We start from the raw sequence: 21,106 nt of genomic DNA on the forward strand, positions 1-21,106 counted from the left end.
AAAAAGGCTCAACTTTAGGTCCACCATCACATACAAAAAAATCCTGCGAATAAACGACTTATGAGTTATTCATTTGCTCTTTGCCACATTATTTACTCTTTCAATCCTGCAGTATAAGTTGCTTGTGAAATGTCAGCATCCTATTCCAAATCTATTTGTGCAGGCAACTTGCTCTCACCCAAGAGATGAGTCAAAAGTTTCACTTCACTTTAAGGTCGCGTCAACGGGGAATTCCCTCGCATCCAGGCAGCGTTCTCCTGGATTATGTAAATGTCACCAACTTTCTCCTTACTCATCTGTGTCGAGTGCACACGCTCACACAATTCAACACAACAGACGCCTACATTGTTCACAGTAGCGGGCTTTCTGTATTTCACCGGGTGCTGTCCCTGCTTAAATGAAAAAAAAAAATAAAAAAATCACATGGCACACTGGTTTTACCACATACTTCCCCTGCTCACAAAATATTAGCAGAACTTCAAATACCTGTACGAATAAATATGTATCAATATCACACTGTATGTAAATATTAATAGCAATTTGTATTACTTTTTCCCCAATATGCTCTAAATTTGGTCTTTTCTGCTTTCATTTGATTGTCATTTGTTTTTAAAGCATCGTCAAATTATCAGGCAGTGCGGAATGTGTAGGATGATCTGTTCTTATCTTGTTTTGGGTCTCCATGTACGTCTGTGCAGGTGTGTGTGTGTGTGTGTGTGTGTGTGTAAGGGGGGGGCTTGTTATCAGTTGTTGGAAATATCCAAATACAACAAGCAAGCATTTTTTGATACCTTTGAGATAGGAAAAAAAAACAACAATCCGATGAGGGATTTCTTTTAAAATCTTAAAATTTAAGAGGTTAGAAATTTGAAGATTTTAAAGTTTTTATTTTTTTAAGTCTCTCACTGTCTGATCAAAAGGAAAACAGTTGACAATCTCTCTAGTTCTGGTTTCTAATTAATATATGCCCCTCAACCAAAGATTCCTCTGTAATCATTTTTTAAAGCCAAACTCAAAGTTGAGGATGGTATATACTGTAGCATAGGTGACAAAGTCCAGTCCTCGAGGCCTGCTAGCTTCCATGTTTTCAATGCTTCTCTCTCAAACACAACTGATTCTAATGATAAAAAAACGTTTTCAAGCTCCTGCAGATTTAATGACGAGCTCATCGTTTGAATCAGGTGTGTTGGGAGAGAAACCTGGAAAACATGGAAGGTTACCCGCCCTCAATGACTGGATTTTGACACCAACAGTATATTGGCTTGGCCCTTGCCAAAATAAATACATAAATAAATATATACATACTTAAAATTGACATTATATGTTGGATTAATTGTAAATATAGTGAGTGATTATACATTTGCTACAATCAACATAACTGCTTCAATATAAGTATAAAATAAGTTCAATATAAATGCTTGCAATAAAGAAATGCTTTGCTGCGAGGTTGCCGAGACCAGTTTGGCCGAGCTCAAACCGCAGACGCCTGTCACTTGACTTGTGATTAAAAATATCTTGCATAAAATGTTGTGCCGTACATGTCCTAATCCTCCACCTACTGTACACATGCACACACATAGATGAACAAATACACTGGGTTTCGACCGTGCTTCTCCCCTCAGCTGCACTTTTGCCCTTTTAGGGCTAGAACCTTCATGTAACCTAGGAACCAAATCAAAAGAGTGTTCTGAGAGACTATTTCCGAATGGAGCAGAATTGTATTTGTGCAGTCCTTCTCCGTTCTCCTCATGCATTGAACTGAAATGAATGGCTTTTCTCCTCCTTTGTTTATAGTTTTTCACAAATGTCTATGAGGTGAACCTGACACTATACATAGAGGAAATACTTAACTTTTTTGTTACAATTTTTCATTTTTATGGTTACAATTTGAGACATAGCACTAACCCCAAATGAATGAAACAATCATTGAAAACAGCTTGCAAGCATTTTACTTTTGCAATTATTAAATGAACTGTTCCTATTTCTACATATTTAGATGCGGATGTGGTGTACAGTATGAAACACACATTTCCAGCCTATTTCACCGAGATTTAAAACGCAAAGTGTGGGTAAGTGTTAAGTATAATACCGTTTACTAATGCATCCAGGGCCAAACAAAGCTGTTCCATCCCACAGAAAACGAAGGTGACTAAATGTGAAACTGATCGAGTGAAGAAGCTGACAGTATGAGTCAAGCCTATAAGGAGGCTTTGGTTGGCAATAAAATACATAACTCACATTTTTATGAGAGCTCAGTTCCCCTGTGATTCACATCTCGTGGTTTAAATTTTTTGGGGTTGTCACTTTCACAACATTATTTGGTCATTGTCGACGTGAAGGACACAACACGTGACTTGCTCGGGAGGCTACTAAAAATGTGGTGGGATGAGTATCGCAGGTTGAACCAGCCTCTAAGTCTCGAGCCACTGTTTTGAGGTCATTAAAAATATTAATAACAGCGCAACGTTCCGTGATTGATTGCCCATCAAATGCACAGAAGCTGACATTAAATTATATTTTTGGGTTTAAGCAAGACACACATAGGCACCTACCGCCAAGACTTGCAGTAGAAAAACTGGTATTTACAACACAACCATATTTACTATTTTTCTATGTGCAGACGGAAGAAATAAGTGAATCTTGTGATGGATCATTTGAGAGCCTTGCGGACAGTATTCAATCGATTCAAATAAATACAAGTAACTCACGCTCGTACATATTAAATTGTAAATATGGTTAAATATTGCTGTCAAATACAACGTACGGTACACACTGTGCTCTTATGACTTGGTGGTGAGTGGCTCTGTAACTACTTTGCTTGCAATAGAATCATTTATTAAAAGTGGAGAAACTGCAATTTGGGTACAGCTTTTATTGTTTGTGACTGTGAGATGATATTTTGGAAATATACAATTCATGTGTAAATTTGGTGTGAATCTGAGCATAAACAAGAAGTTTGCAATATCTCAACGTTATTGAAACCGAAGACACTTGGCACGTTTGGTACAGCTTCTACTAACAAACGTAATACCGATCTAGTTGGTTTGCTCTAGCGAACTGAATGCGGCCCCCAAGTATAGGGTTTGGACTATATGCCCTAAGAGTCCCCCTTGAGCACGCCCAGCAGCTCGCCATTCTCCTGAAGCTCTTTGACAATGTCCAGACCCCCGATAAGCTCTCCCTTCACGTATAACTGTGGGTAGGTGGGCCAGTTGGAGTAAGTCTTGAGCCCCTGGCGCACTTCTTCATCTTGCAGGATGTCGAAGGTGTCATATTCCGCGCCGGTGCCGTTCAGGATCTCCAGGATCTGCCGGCTGAAGCCACAACGTGCCGCCTCCTTGTTTCCCTTCATGAACAACATCACCGGGCTCCGGTTGATGGCCTCCTTGAGTCGGTGCTCCAGGGTGACTGCCTTAGGGCAGGCGCTCTCCAGCTCGCCGGACTCAGCCAGCTCCTTTACGATGTCCAGGCCGCCTAGGAGCTCGCCATTGGCGTACAGTTGAGGGTAGGTGGGCCAGTTGGAGTAGGCTTTCAGACCTTGACGCACGTCTTCGTCGGAGAGAATGTCAAAGGTGCTGAACTGGATGTTTCTCTCCTTGAGGATGGCCACGATCTGCCGGCTGAAGCCGCAGCGGGGTTCCTGCACGGTGCCCTTCATGAACAGCATGCAAGGCGCCGCATTGACCAGCTTCTTCAGCCGCTCGTTTAAGTCCGCCGGTTTACGTTCGGGTTCCGAGTCCCCGCTGACAACCAGGCGCTGGACTTTCTTTGTGAGCTCAGGAGCGTGGGCCCCATCCAACCGGTCTACTTGCACGCCGCCTTTAAAGAGGACGAACGTGGGTACGGAAGCGATGTTGTACTTCTCCGATACCTCCGGCACCGCTTCAGCCTCCAACTTGACGAACGTGGCGGAAGCGTACTCCTTGGCCAGCTCGGCCATTACTTCGTTCATCTGGTCGCACTGAGGAGCCCATGACGCCTGGAAGTGCACCACAGTGGGCCGAGAACCAGCCTTAGCCAGGAAATCCTCAAACTCGGTTCGAGTTTTTGCCTCCACAAAGTTCGCCATGTTGCTCTGTGCACCGCTTCCGGTCTTCTGCTGGGTGACGCAACTATGACGCATCTTTTTGACCGTTTGTTGAAATGAAGTAAATTAATTGTTTTAAAAAGGGGAGAATTTACGCATTACCGCGACCGTACAATTTCTACGAACGTATTTTTTCGGATTGCGATTCGTTCAAAATTAGTTGCTTTAAGCACGACTTCCGGTCTTTGATAAAACATGCAAGATGACGTAACTGATACGCAATTTGCAACGTTGTTCACATCAAATAAAAAGGAAAAACAAACATTTTGTGCCTATCTCTTCAACGTTAATTTTGTTCTTTTAAAATTAATTAAAATATTTAATTGTGATTGGTTCGCCGTTTCTGTAAGGACTACCTCCGGCTAACTTCGACGCAACTATGATGCAATGCTGCTTCCCAAAGTCTTTTTGCTGTATTGCAACTCGTTTTGCTCCTCTTTGTTCATCTGCCCAACGTTCACTTCACACGGAAAAGCAAATATGCCCCCACCAGCAATTGCCGGAATACAGACGAGAAGCATACCGGAAGTGACGTACGTGATACTAGTAGTAACACAAACAGCCGTTGAGACATGACACCTGACGCTGCCACAAATCCAGCTACTTGTTACTGTGATTCTGTACGTCTGATCCTTTTTAATGAAGCGATTTTCATTACTCAGATGACTAATATAAAAAACTGGATAGTAAACAATAGTTGAATCAAGCATTTTCTCATCGTGATTTTATTTGTTGTCCGTTTTTTCACAACACGCAATATGAAATTGTATCAGTTACAAACAACAGTTTCCCGTCTCGGTTTTGCGTCATTTCCGCACACCCGGCAAGTGCTAGCAAGCTAGTGACACTAGCCGTAAAGCGTTAGGGATTTGGTGATAAGAAACAGAAGTGTACGACAGATTGGTGAAATCGAAGAACCGCTGATAAGGTAGTACTGTACTTGTCTTTTTCTTAAGCTACGCCACTACGGCCACTGCGGTCATAGTTTGTATCTTGACACAAAGATACATTGTTGCTTAACATTAGCTCGGGTTCACTCTTGTTAGCTTTGCTGCTAACTTTTTCGACACAAGAGGAGCGGTCGTTAACCCCCATCGGCAAGGTGAAGAGGGAGCAGTGTTGTTTTTGTTTTGAGTACCCTTTTAACGTGTGTCTTTCTGGCAACGTTCGAGAGACATTAGCGTTATTTATTTTTATATTCTAAAGTTGACCTTCTTAGCTAAACTAGATGAAACCAGAACGTTATCCGAGGTGTACACAACGGCGCCGATGAAAGTGGCAGATAGCGTTTTAGAAGGACCGTTTGTTTACATTTTAGTGATGTTTTTTAAGCAACACAGTAGCTATGATCATACTAATACGGCACTAAAATACGTATGTGCGGTGGTTATGTACGAATACGTACTATTTTTCTAAGTTTATATCTGATTCTTTATTCAACCGCGTGCACACGTGTTGAAATTTAATGCTGCCGTCACTCTGTTATTCATATTTAGTTCCTAATTGTATTATATATTTATAGATTCGTCAAGTTATATATGCACAACTGTCTAATCTTTTGGCGGCTTCAAAAGTCAATGGGCAGCCCTTACATCCTAAATATCGGTAATGACGAGGTGAAAGCGTATGTTGATCATTTTTGGTTTACAGGAACACCATGGAAGAACAAAATGCAGACATAGAAGTGACGGTGAAAACATTAGACTCACAAAGCAGAACCTACACTGTTGGCGCTCAGGTAAATAGGAATAAAACTACAAAAACAGGATTTTCAGTTTGTGAATGGCTGGATTTGACACCCTTCCACCACCACTATAGTTGACCGTAAAGGAGTTCAAGGAACACATTGCATCTTCTGTTGGGATTCCCATCGACAAACAGAGGCTTATTTACCAGGGCCGAGTCCTGCAAGATGAAAGGACCTTGGCAGACTACAGTGAGTAATACATACATGTCACTTAAAAAACACAACAGGGAAAACATATGCAATACATAGATGGTGTTGGACGCTAATTCAGTAAGTCACATGATTTACTTTGTTTTGTTTCATGAATACAAGCGAATTCAAACATTCCTTTCAATAAACAAAATTTGATCACTAGAAATAATTGCTATAGCTCTCCCCTAATTGTAGTGTAAACATTGTCAAATTTAAAACATAGGTTCTGTAGTTATCAACTTGTGGTGGACTGAAAACAGCTAAGATGTTAAAAAAAAAAAAGGTTAAAAAATTACAACTTTAACTAACACCCCTCCTCCCCAACGTTTCTGCTGTGTCTTAAGATGTTGGCGGCAAGGTGATTCACCTGGTGGAGCGCGCACCCCCTCCACCCTCTCAACCCGGCTCGACTTCGGGTGGCACTTCGGCCGACGGTGGCGGTGGCTCATCATCATCGCAGGATGGGCCCCAGGTGCCTCCGCATGACCGCAACGCCAACAGCTACGTCATGCTGGGCACCTTCAACCTCCCTGTTAATATCTTGGATCCACAACAAATACAGGTATATCCGGGGAACCTTTTCAGTTCTTGTAGTTGTTTGTTTTTTTTTCTCCTTTCCAGTTTTCCAGATTGACATTGCTTCCCCCTCGTTTAGATGACAGTGCAGCAGATGGTGTCTGGCATGGGGGACAATGCAAGGAACGCCAGAGTGACAACTAGCACTGGAGTAAGTTAAAATTCATACCATCAGAATGGCATATGAAATACAAAATGTTACCTTTTTTGCCCTGTGCTTTTCCACCAAAGGGACCATCAAGTCTGGTTTATAATCCTTATGCTTGAATAGTCTTTTTCTCCCTCTCTTTTTCAGAGCAACGGGTCTGTGAATGTGCACATTGACATGGATCAGCCAGTGCAGAGCGAACCTCGACTGAGGCTGGTGCTCGCTGAGAATATGCTGAGGGACATTAATGATCTCATTGAAAGGATGGAGGTGAGACCCCCGTCCCACCCTCCTTTAATGTCCCATTAATCGTCCTCATTTGAAAAGTCAAGTTAGCTTTAGATTTATAAACAGTATTACTTTTTGTATGTTTTGACTTTTTAGACATTGGGTATTTCTATTCACATCATATGTTAAGATCCAACCATAAATCTATTAATTTCTTTATGGATCTGTCAGGGTCGGACAGCCGACCCATCCGTTCATGCCCAAAGAGAGACTCCATCCACCGCCGTACCGCCACCTCCCTCGTCCTCGTCCACCACCTCCACTCCATCTCCCTCTGCTCAACCCATGGACACCTCTCCTCCTCCGGTGACACCACCGCCGCCCTCTGCCTCCTCGGTGCCACCTGAAGGACCGACACCTCAGCCTGGACCACAGTGAGACTCTCACGTCCTTGTGTTGTTGTTCATAATTTGCTAATTGTTTTATTCGAAGTCTATTTAGTTTATTAGAATGATCTGTCTTTGTGTCCTTTCCTTAGCCACCCCAGCCCGATTGAGCTGGCCGAGATGTTGTCGGAGCTGCGGCGAGTGGAGGAGAGGCTGCAGCCTTTCATCCAGAGATCTCATACCATACTGGAGACGGCTGCCACTGCAGAATACAACAACAACACTGTAGGACTCAACACACCTTTTTTTTATTATATAGAAAACGTGAAAATGATATCACTCATGTTGTTGGTCCATCAGTGTGAATATAAGCTCGGCATATTACCTCTGATGCTCTATGAAGTCTAGCGCGGGAGTGTCAAACAAATTTTTATTGTGGGCCACATTGTAGTTATAGTTTCTGTTTGAGGGCTGGTATAACAGTGAAGTCAAATAAATTTTAAGTATGTTGATCAAACACTTTGCTAGTTTTGAAATCTCAGTCCGGCAATAACTGTTCAAAAGAGAGACTGGGAATACATAAAATAAAAAAGAAAAGCCTTGTTTCCCCAAAAAAATTCTTGTGAAATTTGTAGACAACTTGCAACAAGTTTGGTATTTTAGCCACTTTAAGTCAAATCTGCTTTCTGAGGGCCACAGTAAATGATGTGGTGGGCTGAATACAAAAACTAAATCATGAGACAAATAAATGATTTAATCACCCAGTCTTACCCTAATGTCTTCTTGTGGTTTCCGCAGGAAAGAGAGGACGACCAGCAGACGCTGGTCCTCACATGGGAATGTCTGCGACTCCTGGGCAATGCCCTGGTGGCCCTTAGCGATCTGCGGCTGAATCTCCTAAGCCCGATACCACGGCATCTCCATGTGGTGCGACCCATCTCCCATTACGCAGTTCCCGTCACCATGCCTGGCGCCGTGCACCACAACATTCCCGTGCAAGTAAGTTTGAGAGCAGGCTGTTGTGGCAAGTAACCAAGCACAAATATTTTCTTTTCCTCCTGTATACTTTAGTTTAATAGTGCTTTTTAGTAATTTATTGTTTTTGTAAATACTTCATTTTCATTTCATTAGTAATTTTAGTAAATGTATTGTCGATGGGTGGGTGGAACGTAGGACAAAAGAAAGGAAGGGCGACGAGAACAAATCCCACTCTTTCTGAGTTTCTTCCCTGGGTAAGACCCTTCCCTCATCTTGCCTCCGGTGGTTGGTCTGAGGGACCGTAGGTGCAAAAATGGCAGACCTGCCACCGTCAACCTGCCCCATGGCAGCTGTGGCTAAATAATGTAGTTTACCATAACTGGTGTATGAATGTTTGAGTGCATGAAAAAAAACATTCATAAATATTTCCTGAATTGTAGTCACTGATACTATGAAGACATTGATGGAATTATTTGGTATGCCAAAAAAATGTTAAGTAGAACCAGAAAAGGCTTTCAAATACACATTCCTTCCTTTCTGACTGAAGGCTGTGCCCATCATCCCACAGATGAACCTAGGTGCCACCCTGTCTACAGCAGCCAACGGCACCGAGGGACAGGCCCCGCCCGCCCCGCCGACCAGCCAGTCAGAGCAGACAGGTCAGGGACAGACCTCACCCCCACAGACTTCCCCGTCCAATCAGCAGGCTGGACAGGGACAGGCCGGCCCCCGCGTCATCAGGATCAGCCACCAGGCAGGCCCGGTGGTCATGATGCAGATGAACACGGACGGTGTGTTGTCCCCTACCGTGCCACTGATTGAGTGTTTCTTAAATGTCACGACTGCCATTATGGCATTGCAAGGATCAGCTTAGTGGTCATTCCAGTGTTTGTGTTTCCTGCACAAAAATTAGTTGTTTTGTGATATCTGTGCGTGTGTGTGTGTAGGCACAGGTCCAAATCCGACTCCTGGGCGCCTGATGCCAGGACAGCAAGGTAGAAACATATTTCCCTAAGCACCATTTTCATTTTGGCTGGTCAAAGCCAGCCTTTTTGCAGCTTGATGTTTGTGAAGTACCAATGCGTGATGAGGAATTTTCTTGCTTTTGATGTAGTATAAGCGGAAAGAGAAGCAGATTGCTTGTAGTTGTCGTTTGGTTTTTGTTGTTGTTGTTTTTTTTCCCCCAGCCAAACAACTATTAGCATTGTCAAGTGTGTATCATGTTAATATGTTTTGGCCATTTAAAAACATAAGCTATTTCATGTATTTTATACATCTTTAATTCTATCTGCAATGAATAAGGCCCATTAGGTGAGACGTGGATCAGAATTGTCCGTTATTTGATTTTACTTTCCTGATTTGATTTCAGCTATTCCTCCGGACTTTGTACGTAATTTCATGCAACACATTGCTCCGTATGCAACGGCGGTGGCGACTAGCGCTGCCACTGCTGCAGCAACTGCCGCCGCCACCGGCCAAGTTGTCCCGCCACAGCCCGCCCCTCCTGGCTACAACTCCACGGCCACAACCACAGGTCCCAACACCCCGACCACCACGCCCACTGCGCCGCCGCCACCCCCTCACACCGGCCCCCAGCCACAGGCTAGAGTGGTGTTCACACGGCCTCCCTTCGCTCCCAACATCCCTCTGCCGGCATTCGGTACGCGGGGGACCACCATTAACGTTAGGGCGGCCATGCCGGGCCAGCAGCCAGGGCAGGTATGAAGTGTTCTTTAGTCATTGCTGACTGGCAATTTTACTAATACTGTATTTTTTGTAATAATTAAATGGTCTTTTTTTTTACAGGCTTTCAACGCTGCTGCTGTAAACCAGATGATTAGTGCAGTGGTTGGTCAACTTCTGATGCCAGGACAAATAGGCAAGTATATCCATTAGATTCATCTGTGAAAATACCTTAAAGAGGACCGATCATATATATATTTTTTCCCAAAATGTTCAACAGTTTCCAGGTGTTTTGGTAACGTGTGCCCCAAGGTAGCCATGAAGAAGCAGCACAATGTCCATCGAATTTTGGTTCTTTGCATGCTACCTATGTCGTTACTGTATGTTTAATAAAATACAGTAATATAAAATGCTGCTTTTCTTGTTTAATTTACTTTGGGGGTTGGTCATGTCAACTTTTTTCTTTTCACAGCTGGTCAGGCGGCTAACACCTCCTCCACCTCAACATCCTCCTCCTCTTCAATCTCCTCCCAAACATCCTCCACCTCCTCGTCTTCCCCCTTCTCCGGCTTGAGCACCGACGCCAACGCCTCCAGCCAGCCAAATCAGTCCGAGGGCAACGGTGGTGAGCAGGCCCCACCATCTGAGATGCCCCCTGACCTGGGCCAAATGCTCGGCTCGTTGCTCGGTGCCACCGGCCAGGCGGGGGCACCCTCCATCACAGTCACCACCTCCAGCATTCCCAACCTCATGAGAGGAGTGGCTGACTTGATGCAGCAGGTCTGTGTTTTTTGTGTGTGTGTGTGTGTTTTGCAGTTATGTCCTGTTGTTTGGATGTCAAAAAATGAAAAAAGTGTTTACTCTAAGACGTGCTCAAATTTTCCACTTTCCCTTCCAACTCCATCCAGCCCATATTCTCCCAGCCACCCCCGCCACCCCCCACAGGTACCACTGGCGCTTCCAACGCGAGCTCCAATCAAACGTCCAACCCCGGGCTGGCATCTGACGCCCTCAACCCGGAGCCGTTTATTGGCATCGTCCGTGGCGTCCTGACCAGCATGATGGGCTCCCTGGGCCAGGCGCAGAACGACACGGAAAGCATCGCACAGTTCATGCAAAGGCTCTCGCAGAGCACCAACATCTTCATCATCCCAGAAGAACCATCTGGTAGGGGAGACAATCAAGTACAGGAGCAGTCAAAAGTTTCGAAACACCTTCAAATCCAAATAATATTAAGCACATTTAAAGGGGATGACAAAGAATGAGTTAAAAATGTGAAGTACTAATGTATTTTTTTCCTAGTTTTCTATTTTAAATAACCTGACCAATCTTTTCCATTCCTCCTTTAGCAAATGCTTTTGTAAACATTTGAAATAGCACAATCCCATGGTTCACTCATTCCGTATGTTGCCATCAGGGTTTTTTGGCGAGCTGCTGATGTTGGTTTGCCAGACTTTCACCATGTCAGACCTGGTCATGCTGCTGCATGGCCAGCACCAGCCTCTGGGCCGCATCCAAACCGAGCTAGCCCAGTTCTTCCGTCAGAACTACCTCAACGGCCGAGATGCCACCGATGCAAACATTGCTGTCAGTAAAGTTTGTTCTTAGCTCGCATTCCATTTTGGTTACATTTAAATTGTGTTTTCTAATCAAGCATGCATTCATTACAATCAGATAAATCAACTGTTTACATTTTTTTTTTTAGGATTTTTTTTTTTTTTTGCGACGTAATAACCCCCCACCCCACCTTTTCACAGGCCGCTGCTGAAACCGTTGTGCAAGAACTCGAAGAAGACATCAATGAAAGCTTTGTGAGTATGATTATTATAATTATTGCTTTTTGTTTTGCACTACCGTCTTTCTCAAATAGATGTAATGGGGGTTGGGGGTGTAGTGCGTTGCGTGGTGTATTTGCGCATCTACGGCACCAGGTGGTGCAGTGGAGTTGTGTGTGATCATTAAACTTTTTCAATCTCTAAATAGCATTAATTATTAATGTGATTTTAAAAAAAATGAGCACAACAACAGATACCTTTTTCTTCAGGTTAAAATGTTTAAGATATTGGTGTTAAAGATTATTTCAAGATTAAGCTTTGTTCAAGATTAAGATCAATTTACATTTATTATGATGTATTCATTTTTTTGCATCAAATGGTTCAGTTGTTCAAAAATGTTTATAGCTTGGATAAGGATTGACACTTATTACTTCAGGCACTTTGCTGTATTTTTAGCTGTTGTTTTTTCCAGATTCAGAATAAGCTTTAACCTATATGAAGTTTAAGTTAACATTTACTGAAAGTTACTTTACATTGATTTTTGTCTTTTGTTAATATTCAAAAGAATATAATTTTGGATATTCTTTTACAATTTTCAGAGATAGTGAACTCATTTATAGTCACCACTGCGAGTAACGGGGGGTATATGTTTTCTCTTTCCTTGTAAGGGCTTTGCAAAGTATAATTGAGAAACACCGTACTAAGATATCCATTTCATGTGCTCTAGTGGTAATTTCTTTTTCGTTTATGATGGCCTCACAGAGGGAATCCTCGGTCAGCGTGCTAGAGGGCGTGGACGTCACCCAGACCAACATGGCCTTCTTTAGACAGCAGCTGACGCACATCGCCACACACATCCTTCGCTGTACAGGTGAACGTCATTTATGTGGATGTTGTCACCTATTTGCTACATCTCATTAAATCACTTCTTGCAGATATTGCATTCTTTTCTATTCTTTAAAATTGTGTTTGTGTTTTTTTTTTGGGGGGGGGGGGTATCAAAAGTATTAGTGCTATCGGCACTTGGTATCGGTATCAGTGACTACTCAAGCTTTGAGCACATGGTATTGGTGTGGGTGAAAAAGTTGTGTTGACATCTAATTAAAATATACGTCTTTATTGAATGTATTTGCATGCATTTGTTGTCCACCAGATGATTCTTTCGGGATTCGTCTGCTGCAGTTGTGCAACCAAGCTCTGTTTGAGTGTCTCGCACTCAACCTGCACTGCCTGAGAGGAGACCAACGCGCTTTGACCGCCGTCATTAACCACCGAATCGTATGTCAACAATCACAGCTTCTTCCACTCGCATTTTCTCAGTGAAGTATAATTTGGCCTATTTTATGCGTGTGCACTTTTCAGCGGCGCATGTCGAGCGACGTCAGCCCTAGCCTCCTCAACTGGATGACCAGCATGATGACCATGAGGCTTCAGTTCATTCTGGAGCATCTTCCCGTCAGCACGGAGCAGATCCAGAGTTACATTGTTTACACGCAGGTAAATGGCCAGTCTTTCAATCGAGGCTCATTTCCTGTCGGGTCTGCTGATAGCCCCTCATTCTGCAAATTTGACTAGGTAGAAAGTTAAGTACTCCACAAGTCACATGTTGTATGTCGAGGAAGCTCTTCCCGCTATATCTCGTTACACTGGCCATCTTAAATGCTCTTTAATAATATATAACGTTTTCTTTTTTTTCACAGAGGGATCAGTCCACCGCGACTGATACACAGGAACCAGAGCAGACACAAAATGCGACGGTAAACCAATCTGTCTCTTTCTGCTCCTTTCTAATTTATTACTAATGTGTGACCTTTAAACCCCTTCCTTAACTTTGGCTTGCTTTGCTCATGTTTTTTTTTTTCCCCCCACATTTTTTCTTTCCCCTCCCTGAAGATGAGTGACACTCTGTCGCCGGCCGCCGCAACCACAGCAGAGGAGGCCATGTCGGTGTCATCGTCACGGGAGACCAGAGCACCGCCAGCTGACCTGGGCACCGCGGGCGGGGCCGCGCCATTGGGGGGCGACAAGGCGGCGGCGGGAGCCGAAGCCTCCAGCGAGGTCTCGGCTGGAGAGTCGGAAGCCTGGGCAGCCACTGTTCCTCCTGTAAGAACTTTTTCTTTTATTGAAACATGGGGCTTGTTCTTTATTATGGATTTTGTAGAGTGGTTGGATGTCCTTAGAACTTCACGTATTGCGTGATGAAAAGCATCCTGTGAATTGAAAAGGAACGGATTTTTGTTTTAACAATATATTTACCGTCTACACTTGATATGCTGAGATTAGGTACCAGGCCCCAACAGGCCTTTCAAAAACTGATCCTCACAAAAATAGAATAGCTGAGGGTCCCATTTATAAAAGTGTTGCTTTTGTGCAGCTTGTGGCATCTCGGTGCCAAGGAAGTGTTTTGAAGTGAGGGGAGGTGCCTCTTATAAGTTGGTGCCCTGTCTAATAGGAAAATAGTGCTTCGCCGCCATTTTATGGAATCAGTGGGGAATTATAAAGATGCATATGCACTTCAGACAATGGATGGCTTATTGACCACAGTTTGAAAATTCCAACACAAAATAAATTGAAATGATTGATGATTTTGGTTTTGGTATGTTAATGCAGGAGTGGGTCCCCATCATCCGTTGCGACATGATGACTCAGAGGAAGATGAAGGCGCAGCCGCCCCTGTCAGACGCCTACTTGCACGGCATGCCGGCCAAGCGCAGGAAGGTGAGCGGCCGCACTTCCGTCGTAAATAAATAACTTCCTCGGTCACCGCACTTATGTGTTTGTCTCCTTCCAGACGGGACTGGGCAGCGGCAGTCTGGTGTCGCTGTCGGACGCCGTCAGTCAAGCGGCCAGGACGGCCGGCGTCAAGCCCATCACCTCCGGCGAGCGTCTGCAGGAAGAGCTGGATGCCCCCGAGTTGAGGGAAGCTTATTCGGAGCAGGTAAATGCTGCACAAATGATTATCATTTTGCTAAAGCTCATGAGAAATTACGCTCATCAGTTGTCAGACAAAAATGGCTACTACAGTGAGCGACTTGAGAAACCTCTCTTGACAGATTTCAATATGTTATGCTTCCTGTGCTATTGTTTTCCATCCATCCCTCCATTTTCTGTAGCTGCTTATACTCACAAGGGTCGCAGGCTTGCTGATGCCTATCCCGACTGGCTTCGGGCAGTAGGCGGGAACACCTTGAACTGTTTTCCGGCCAATTTCAGGGCACACAGAGACAAACAATCATTCACGCACCCGATCACACCTAAAGGACAATTTAGTTTGTCCAATACACCTGCCATGCATTTGGAGTGTGGGAGGAATGCCTGGAGAACAATATCAGCCCCAAATTCTCTCCCAACATTTAAAAGTTGTTTTTTTTTTTTTTTTATTTGAAATTCTCAATGTTTGGCTCATCATCTTTACCCTTACATTTTTTTTCAAAACTAAAAGCCTCAGATGTTTTTGTCCTTTATCTACTACAATATTTGACCAATTCCACTGTTCCAACTTTAAATTGTTGAGCTTATCCCACCACATTTTTTTTTTCAAAATGTTGTTCTTTGTTTTTCCTCTAATTTACACACTTCTTGACAGATTCAAAAGTTCCGACATTAAATTGTTCATCACTTCTACAAATGTTTGTCCCATGTTTCCAAATAGAAAAAAAAGTCTAGATTTGCTTTCATTTCATAGTGTTCAACATCTCAAGTCTTCGCCCTTTCCCCAAACAAAGGGAAAACAAAATGGCTCAAGTCTGGAAAAAAAAAATCTCCGCACATGCGCCATTAGAAAGACATGACAACATAACTCACACAACCTGTAGATGGCTCGGGGAGGGACATTGGGGGAGAGCATTACAATTTATCGCCCATAAGAGTAGAAGAAGAAAAAAGTCGAGACTGATATGCACCAATGTGGCGAATATCGGCCCGGATAGTCAGCATAAAACTTATCAGTGCGTATCAAACTGGTCGCCCTTTGCTATAATCCTTGACTTAACTTCTGTATTTCTAAACAGGTGAAAGCAGACATCAAAAAGCGAGTGCGAGACGATGCCGACTTCAGCGCTCAGCAGTTCCCAGACGCGCATCGAGCTTTCTTGTCAGACTTGTAGTAAGCTTGCCGGAGTCATCGCGTACCCGCCGTACTCCTCTTTCTCCCTACCCATTTTTTTTCCCCACTGTCCAGTGCTCGCGACAGGATGCTAATAGTGCCTATTTATTATTGCTGTGTGTCTTTTGCTCCAAACTCTTGTCATTGTTTTCATTTGATGACTGAGGCCGATTTAGTCGCTTTTTGTTTTTTTTTAGTGCGTCCTGGCTTTTTTTTTTCTTTTTCTTTTTAACCACGAGCAGTCTCCCCCTCCACGAGACTCTTGTTTGAAACACCAATGTACAGTAACCAAATCATCGTTCTTAACGACAAAGGCAACAAGAAAAATTAGGACATTGCTTGTGTTAAATATGTTGCATTTGTCCGCCAGAAGGCGCTATACTATTCCAGTTGTGCGCTCCAGTGCTTGTGTGTCAACTTTCATGGAACGAACATTGCTTTTCGTTCATGAATGTACAGTAATGCTTAATAAAACAATCTTGGTTTAATATATGTTTTTTGTCATGCTGTTGGCTTAATGTCTGCATTTATTACATAATACATTGTTTTTTTTTTCTTTACCTCAATATTGCACTTTTGAATTGAAATTACACTTTTACAATTCTGTCATCTAAGTAATATGCAGTCAAGCTGAGTGAACAAAAATAATTTCCATGCGAGTAGAATTATAAAATGAGATGTTTAAATCAAAAGCATTTCCGTGTTTAAAGCGTTGCTTTAATTTCTTTTTTTTAACATTTGTTTATATTTTCCGTAGTTATGTAAATGATCTATTATTGTCTCCACCTTATTAAATGAGATTTCCATAGTTGCTAGTTTACTGCGCAGCTGACGTGGAAGTGCAAAACGGGTCAAACCACCTGCTCCACTTCCTGCTTGTCATCCTGTTGAGTCAGGTGAGCTCGTCCGCTTTCTTCACCAATCAGAAACAGACCGGTTGGATCAACAGATGCCTAACACACGCGCGTCTTTGTCAAAGTTGTGTAACACCGCTGCTCTTTCACACAGTATAATATTGAGGTAAGAAGGTTAAATCCAAATTTTAATGAGCCTTCACGAGTGACACACAAAAACGTTTGACTTTAGCGCTGTTTGTACAAGGTGTGTGTGCATGTAAAGAAGTAACCACACAGACTCCTTGTGGGAAACATTTATTGCTGAACATTCGACAACATAGAAATAAGCATTAAGTTTCAACATTCAATATAATCTATAAAATACTGAACAAATTGTCAATTTTGTTCAATTTGCCTTAGTGTTGTGAACTGCTGGCATAGTTAATTGAGTGTGACAAATTCAAAGTGCTGTATACAAATTTCAGTGTAGCATTTGGCCATTTGTATGTGTAAAGTGAACTATTTTGACACGAGCTAGCATGGTTACTTTTAACATGGCAGATCCATGGTCAACTGAGCTGTTCGAATTATCACCCCCCCCCCCAAAAAAAAAGGACAAACAAAACAACTGTTTACATTCAAGCCTACATGTGAGGCGAAGCAGCTTTTTGTGATGACTTTCATAGAATGAATCATTTAGCATGTCTTAAAGCGAACTTGTCTCCAATGTATGGTTTGTCCAGTAATCCCCCCTCCCTACCATAACCAACAAAAAAGTAAACGTGCCATTCATTCATACATACTGCGTAGCATCTTAGCCAGTCAACTGTTAAGCCACATTAAGAAGCAAATTGTATCATTACAAAGGCAAGAAAATTGATCATTCATGCATTGCCATGTTTATTCTTGAAGGAGAATTCAAGTTAAAAAAAATAATTCCAATAATGCACTACTACAAGTATAATCGTGGTATTCTGTCATTTCAGGTTGAAAACGACATCCAATATACTCAGGTTAAAACCAATCATGATTTCCACCCGTTTCCTCAGTTTGGTCATGTGACATCTGCAAGCTGAGCTATGATTGGTGGTTACCTGAGCAATCGGAAATGTCATTTTCAGTTGACAGCTCATTTCAAGCAGTCTGACCTGAAGTGGGAAATAACAATTGGGTTTTGATGGTTCACTCATTTTCCAAATATTGATAGGAAGACCACATTTATTGGGAGTGTAAATAGCAATGATTTGTTTTTTTGACTTCTTAAAAAAAAAAAAAAAACTAAATAAAGGCTCTGGGATTTGATTGGGGGTCTTTTATGTTCCTGTAGCGATGAGCCAGCCAAACTCCAAGCATCTGTCATAGATAGCAAACATCACGTTAAAAAAAAAAAAAAAAAAGTCATCCTAAAACGTATGCAAAGCAGTGGGGATGAAAGAAGGCAGATGGAAATAAATACAAAAATGAGTAAACACTCATATTGACCTCAGTGAAGCTGAAGAATAGTCCAATACCGCCCACGAAGCGCAGCACTTCACCGGCGTACTTCTCAATGATATCAGAGCATGTGGCGCATGTCAATGGCAGCTGCTGCTGAAAACAGCTCTTTAAAACAGATAGACATTTTACCTTTTTTATTTGCTTACATTTCTGAGGGGAAAAAAACATTCAAGTTAATCATGACACCATGCTAAAATGATCTTACGGCGGCGCAGCTTTTGTTGTAGTCCACGTGGGAGAACCCGCAACAGTTGAGCGTCTTCTCCACGTCCCCTTGCGTCGACTCGGACTTGTTCCAGCCCGCCTCCAGGAGGTGATTCTACAAGGACAACGGGAGGTCCGTCAAGGCCATCGGACTGTGGGGCGAGGGGTCTTAACTTACCCTCTGATCTTCATTGAGGGCCAGACAGGCACACGACACGGACAGCTGCACCACGAACACCAGCGACAGAATGATCATGTACTGCTATGTTGAGGAACCCGGCAACAATCTGGGGACCGCTGCATGAACTGTAATCACTCAATCCTTTGCTCTGCTTGAAAATACGCAAGGATACGAAGAAGAGCAACACCTGGTGATGTCGCAGGGCGCCACATAGCCCCACAAAGGCCACCAGGAGTAGGAAGATGCCCACGCAGATCACGCCTGCCACCACCTGGATGCTGGACACCAGGTTGAACCATTTGCCCCATGCTGCCACGCCCACCAGCAGCAAACTCACCAGCTGAGGTAACGACACATGATGCCATCAGAATACATTTGAAATTGTATAGGATGTTTGGAGGCGGCTCAGTGGAGCAGCGGTTAGGTTCAAATCCACATGGCGCCGGCCTTCCTGTGTGTTTGCATGTTCTCCCCAAGCCCGCGTGGGTTGTCTCCGGGCACTCCGGCTTCCTCCCGCCCTCCAAAAACATGCATGGCAGGTGTAGTGGACATCCTAAATTGTCCTCATGGTAATTGGGTGCGTGTATTGTTCGTCTCAGTGTGCCCTGCTATTGGCTGGCAACTAATTCCGGGTTTTACTGACTTTGTGGGGACCTCTTGTGCTTTGGTGGACCCTACAAGTTCAGTCCTCTTTTTGTGGGTTAGGCTTGGGTTGGTGGTTTTTCATAAGAATATGCTACTGAGAGTACTGTTATTGTCTGTCTACATGTGTTGCTTTATCATTTGTTCTCAATTTGTGGTTCAATTAAAGTAAATACAATTTTTTAGACTTAATTTAAAAAAAAAAATGGCACTTTTATACAATTTAGTGAATGCATTTTTGGTACAGTTCCATCAAAACCTGACAGAAATGTTATTGCCAGTTCAAGATTTGTTAGTAAACAGCAGTAAACACACACACACACAAAAAACACACGAAAAACATTTCTGAAACTTTGACAATCACACAATGACTCCAACCCTAAGCCAAATTGACCCAGTATGTTATCGGCAAGCCAAAGAAATGAGTATTATTTTTGTTACTTTGTGAGTGGTTTTCCACACAAAATATAGAATTATTGACACTGATAATTAAACACCCTGACCTCGGGACATTATTAAATCAATGTAATACACTTGTTAAAATGAATACTGGCTTTGGATTACACATATTTTAACACTTTTGGATGACAAAATATACCCCGGGTCAGCCAGTTTGTTACTGGCTGGAAATGACATTGCAGTTGCTCAGAACTCTGGTAATAACCAATCACGACTCAGCTTGCGAATGCCATATGACTTCACTCACCAAACAAGTGAGCTATGATTGGTTGTTCCTGACGCAACTGATGTCATTTTCACCTGACAGCCAACGACAAAATGGCCACACCCTGCGATGGATAAAAACAGATGGATTTTTGCTACATTATTGATATACCATGAACACAATTTTAATCAGAATTCTGTGTTTAAAGTAGTGGGGCGCATAGAACATACTATTGTAAAGAAAAATTCAGATTTGGCTTGCCCTTTAAAGTAGCAGATTAAAAGACGAAAAGGTTGCTTTATGATTGGTTGGCCACTTCAACAGGAAGTGGTAATAAACAGCTTTAAGCATTTCTTTTTTTTTGCTAGAACTGTTAACTATTTGCCAAAGTTCTGCTTTGTAAAGTTGACTTCCCTGAAAACCACCTGCACTAGCAAGTAAAAAAAAAAGCCAAGTTATAGCTCGTGTATTAAGAAACGTGTCGATTTACTCATATCTCACGGCACACCTAAATAAGACGATTGTGTTCTAATGAATACGTAAAGACTTGAAAATAAATTTCGAACCTTATTTCCACATTTATATATGTTTAACATTGAAATTTTGTATTTTACTTGTGAATAATGTAAATTTGTTATTTTAGGGACGCTTAGTTTAAATCGCTTTAGAGATACATTGCAACATGATTAAAAGTTATTTATGTGGGTAAATGCCACAATGTTTGACAATCAACACAATAAACTCAATAAATTACTTTCAAGATTTTTTACGTGAACAAAATCGGAAGTCAGACACCGTGTCAAATACGACGTTAGAAAAGCTCATTTGAAAAAGTCCAACTATGAAATTGAATCTAATCGCATCGAAAAGCGTAAAATACAGCACCGTACTCACCACATAAAGTACATTGAGTGCGCAAAGGGAGTTTTTAGTGCAAAGAAATCCTCCGCAAACCATCTCTGCCACACAGCAATTCGAGACAACCTGAATTCTCCAATATCAACTCTCCACCTGGACCTTGTTTTTTTTTAATTCCTGTAATCGTGTTCAGGTGTTTGCCACGTGACGCACTTCCTCGTTGACGTATGGTAGAATTATTTTTTTCGTTATTTTATTTATTTATTTTGTAAAAGTCAGGTTTTGAGATATGAAATCATTTTCTGTCACGATTTTAGCT

The 21,106-nt window shown here is 42.6% G+C and overlaps 3 protein-coding genes across 6 annotated transcripts; 1 reads left to right on the forward strand and 2 right to left on the reverse strand.

The window, feature by feature from the left end:
• Positions 1–2,857: 2,857 nt before the first annotated feature.
• glrx3 (glutaredoxin 3) lies at positions 2,858–4,543 on the reverse strand. The gene has a single exon (XM_088409335.1). It carries the CDS (start codon positions 4,121–4,123, stop codon positions 3,098–3,100), a length of 1,026 nt encoding a protein of 341 aa, XP_088265461.1. The 5' UTR covers positions 4,124–4,543; the 3' UTR covers positions 2,858–3,097.
• Positions 4,544–4,640: 97 nt separating this feature from the next.
• Positions 4,641–16,395, forward strand: bag6 (BAG cochaperone 6). Of its 4 annotated transcripts, none has more exons than XM_088411617.1 (25): positions 4,641–4,707; positions 5,738–5,825; positions 5,906–6,023; positions 6,371–6,588; positions 6,682–6,753; positions 6,898–7,020; positions 7,210–7,412; positions 7,517–7,649; positions 8,163–8,363; positions 8,911–9,133; positions 9,290–9,337; positions 9,712–10,061; positions 10,149–10,221; positions 10,498–10,805; positions 10,934–11,192; positions 11,443–11,612; positions 11,783–11,836; positions 12,563–12,671; positions 12,954–13,078; positions 13,163–13,297; positions 13,501–13,557; positions 13,694–13,903; positions 14,411–14,518; positions 14,592–14,738; positions 15,811–16,395. In XM_088411617.1, the coding sequence occupies exons 2-25, from the start codon at positions 5,745–5,747 to the stop codon at positions 15,904–15,906; spliced, it is 3,621 nt and encodes a 1,206-aa protein (XP_088267743.1). In that variant the 5' UTR covers positions 4,641–4,707; positions 5,738–5,744; the 3' UTR covers positions 15,907–16,395. The 4 variants fall into 4 exon arrangements, with proteins under 4 accessions (XP_088267743.1, XP_088267742.1, XP_088267745.1 ...); XM_088411616.1 differs by lacking the exon at positions 4,641–4,707 and adding an exon at positions 4,909–5,015; XM_088411619.1 differs by lacking the exon at positions 4,641–4,707 and adding an exon at positions 4,909–5,015 and having other exon boundaries at positions 8,911–9,001.
• A 645-nt stretch (positions 16,396–17,040) lies between these two features.
• Positions 17,041–20,973, reverse strand: LOC148426455 (tetraspanin-13-like). The gene is made up of 6 exons (XM_088410600.1): positions 20,824–20,973; positions 18,796–18,963; positions 18,621–18,701; positions 18,444–18,557; positions 18,224–18,343; positions 17,041–18,094 (listed from the first exon to the last, which is right to left on the reverse strand). The coding sequence occupies exons 1-6, from the start codon at positions 20,884–20,886 to the stop codon at positions 18,020–18,022; spliced, it is 621 nt and encodes a 206-aa protein (XP_088266726.1). The 5' UTR covers positions 20,887–20,973; the 3' UTR covers positions 17,041–18,019.
• Between the last annotated feature and the right edge of the window lie 133 nt (positions 20,974–21,106).

The sequence above is a fragment of the Hippichthys cyanospilos genome, chromosome 3 (assembly GCF_059441005.1).
Source record: "Hippichthys cyanospilos isolate Australia breed blue-spotted pipefish chromosome 3, RoL_Hcya_1.0, whole genome shotgun sequence".
Lineage (NCBI taxonomy): Eukaryota > Metazoa > Chordata > Actinopteri > Syngnathiformes > Syngnathidae > Hippichthys > Hippichthys cyanospilos.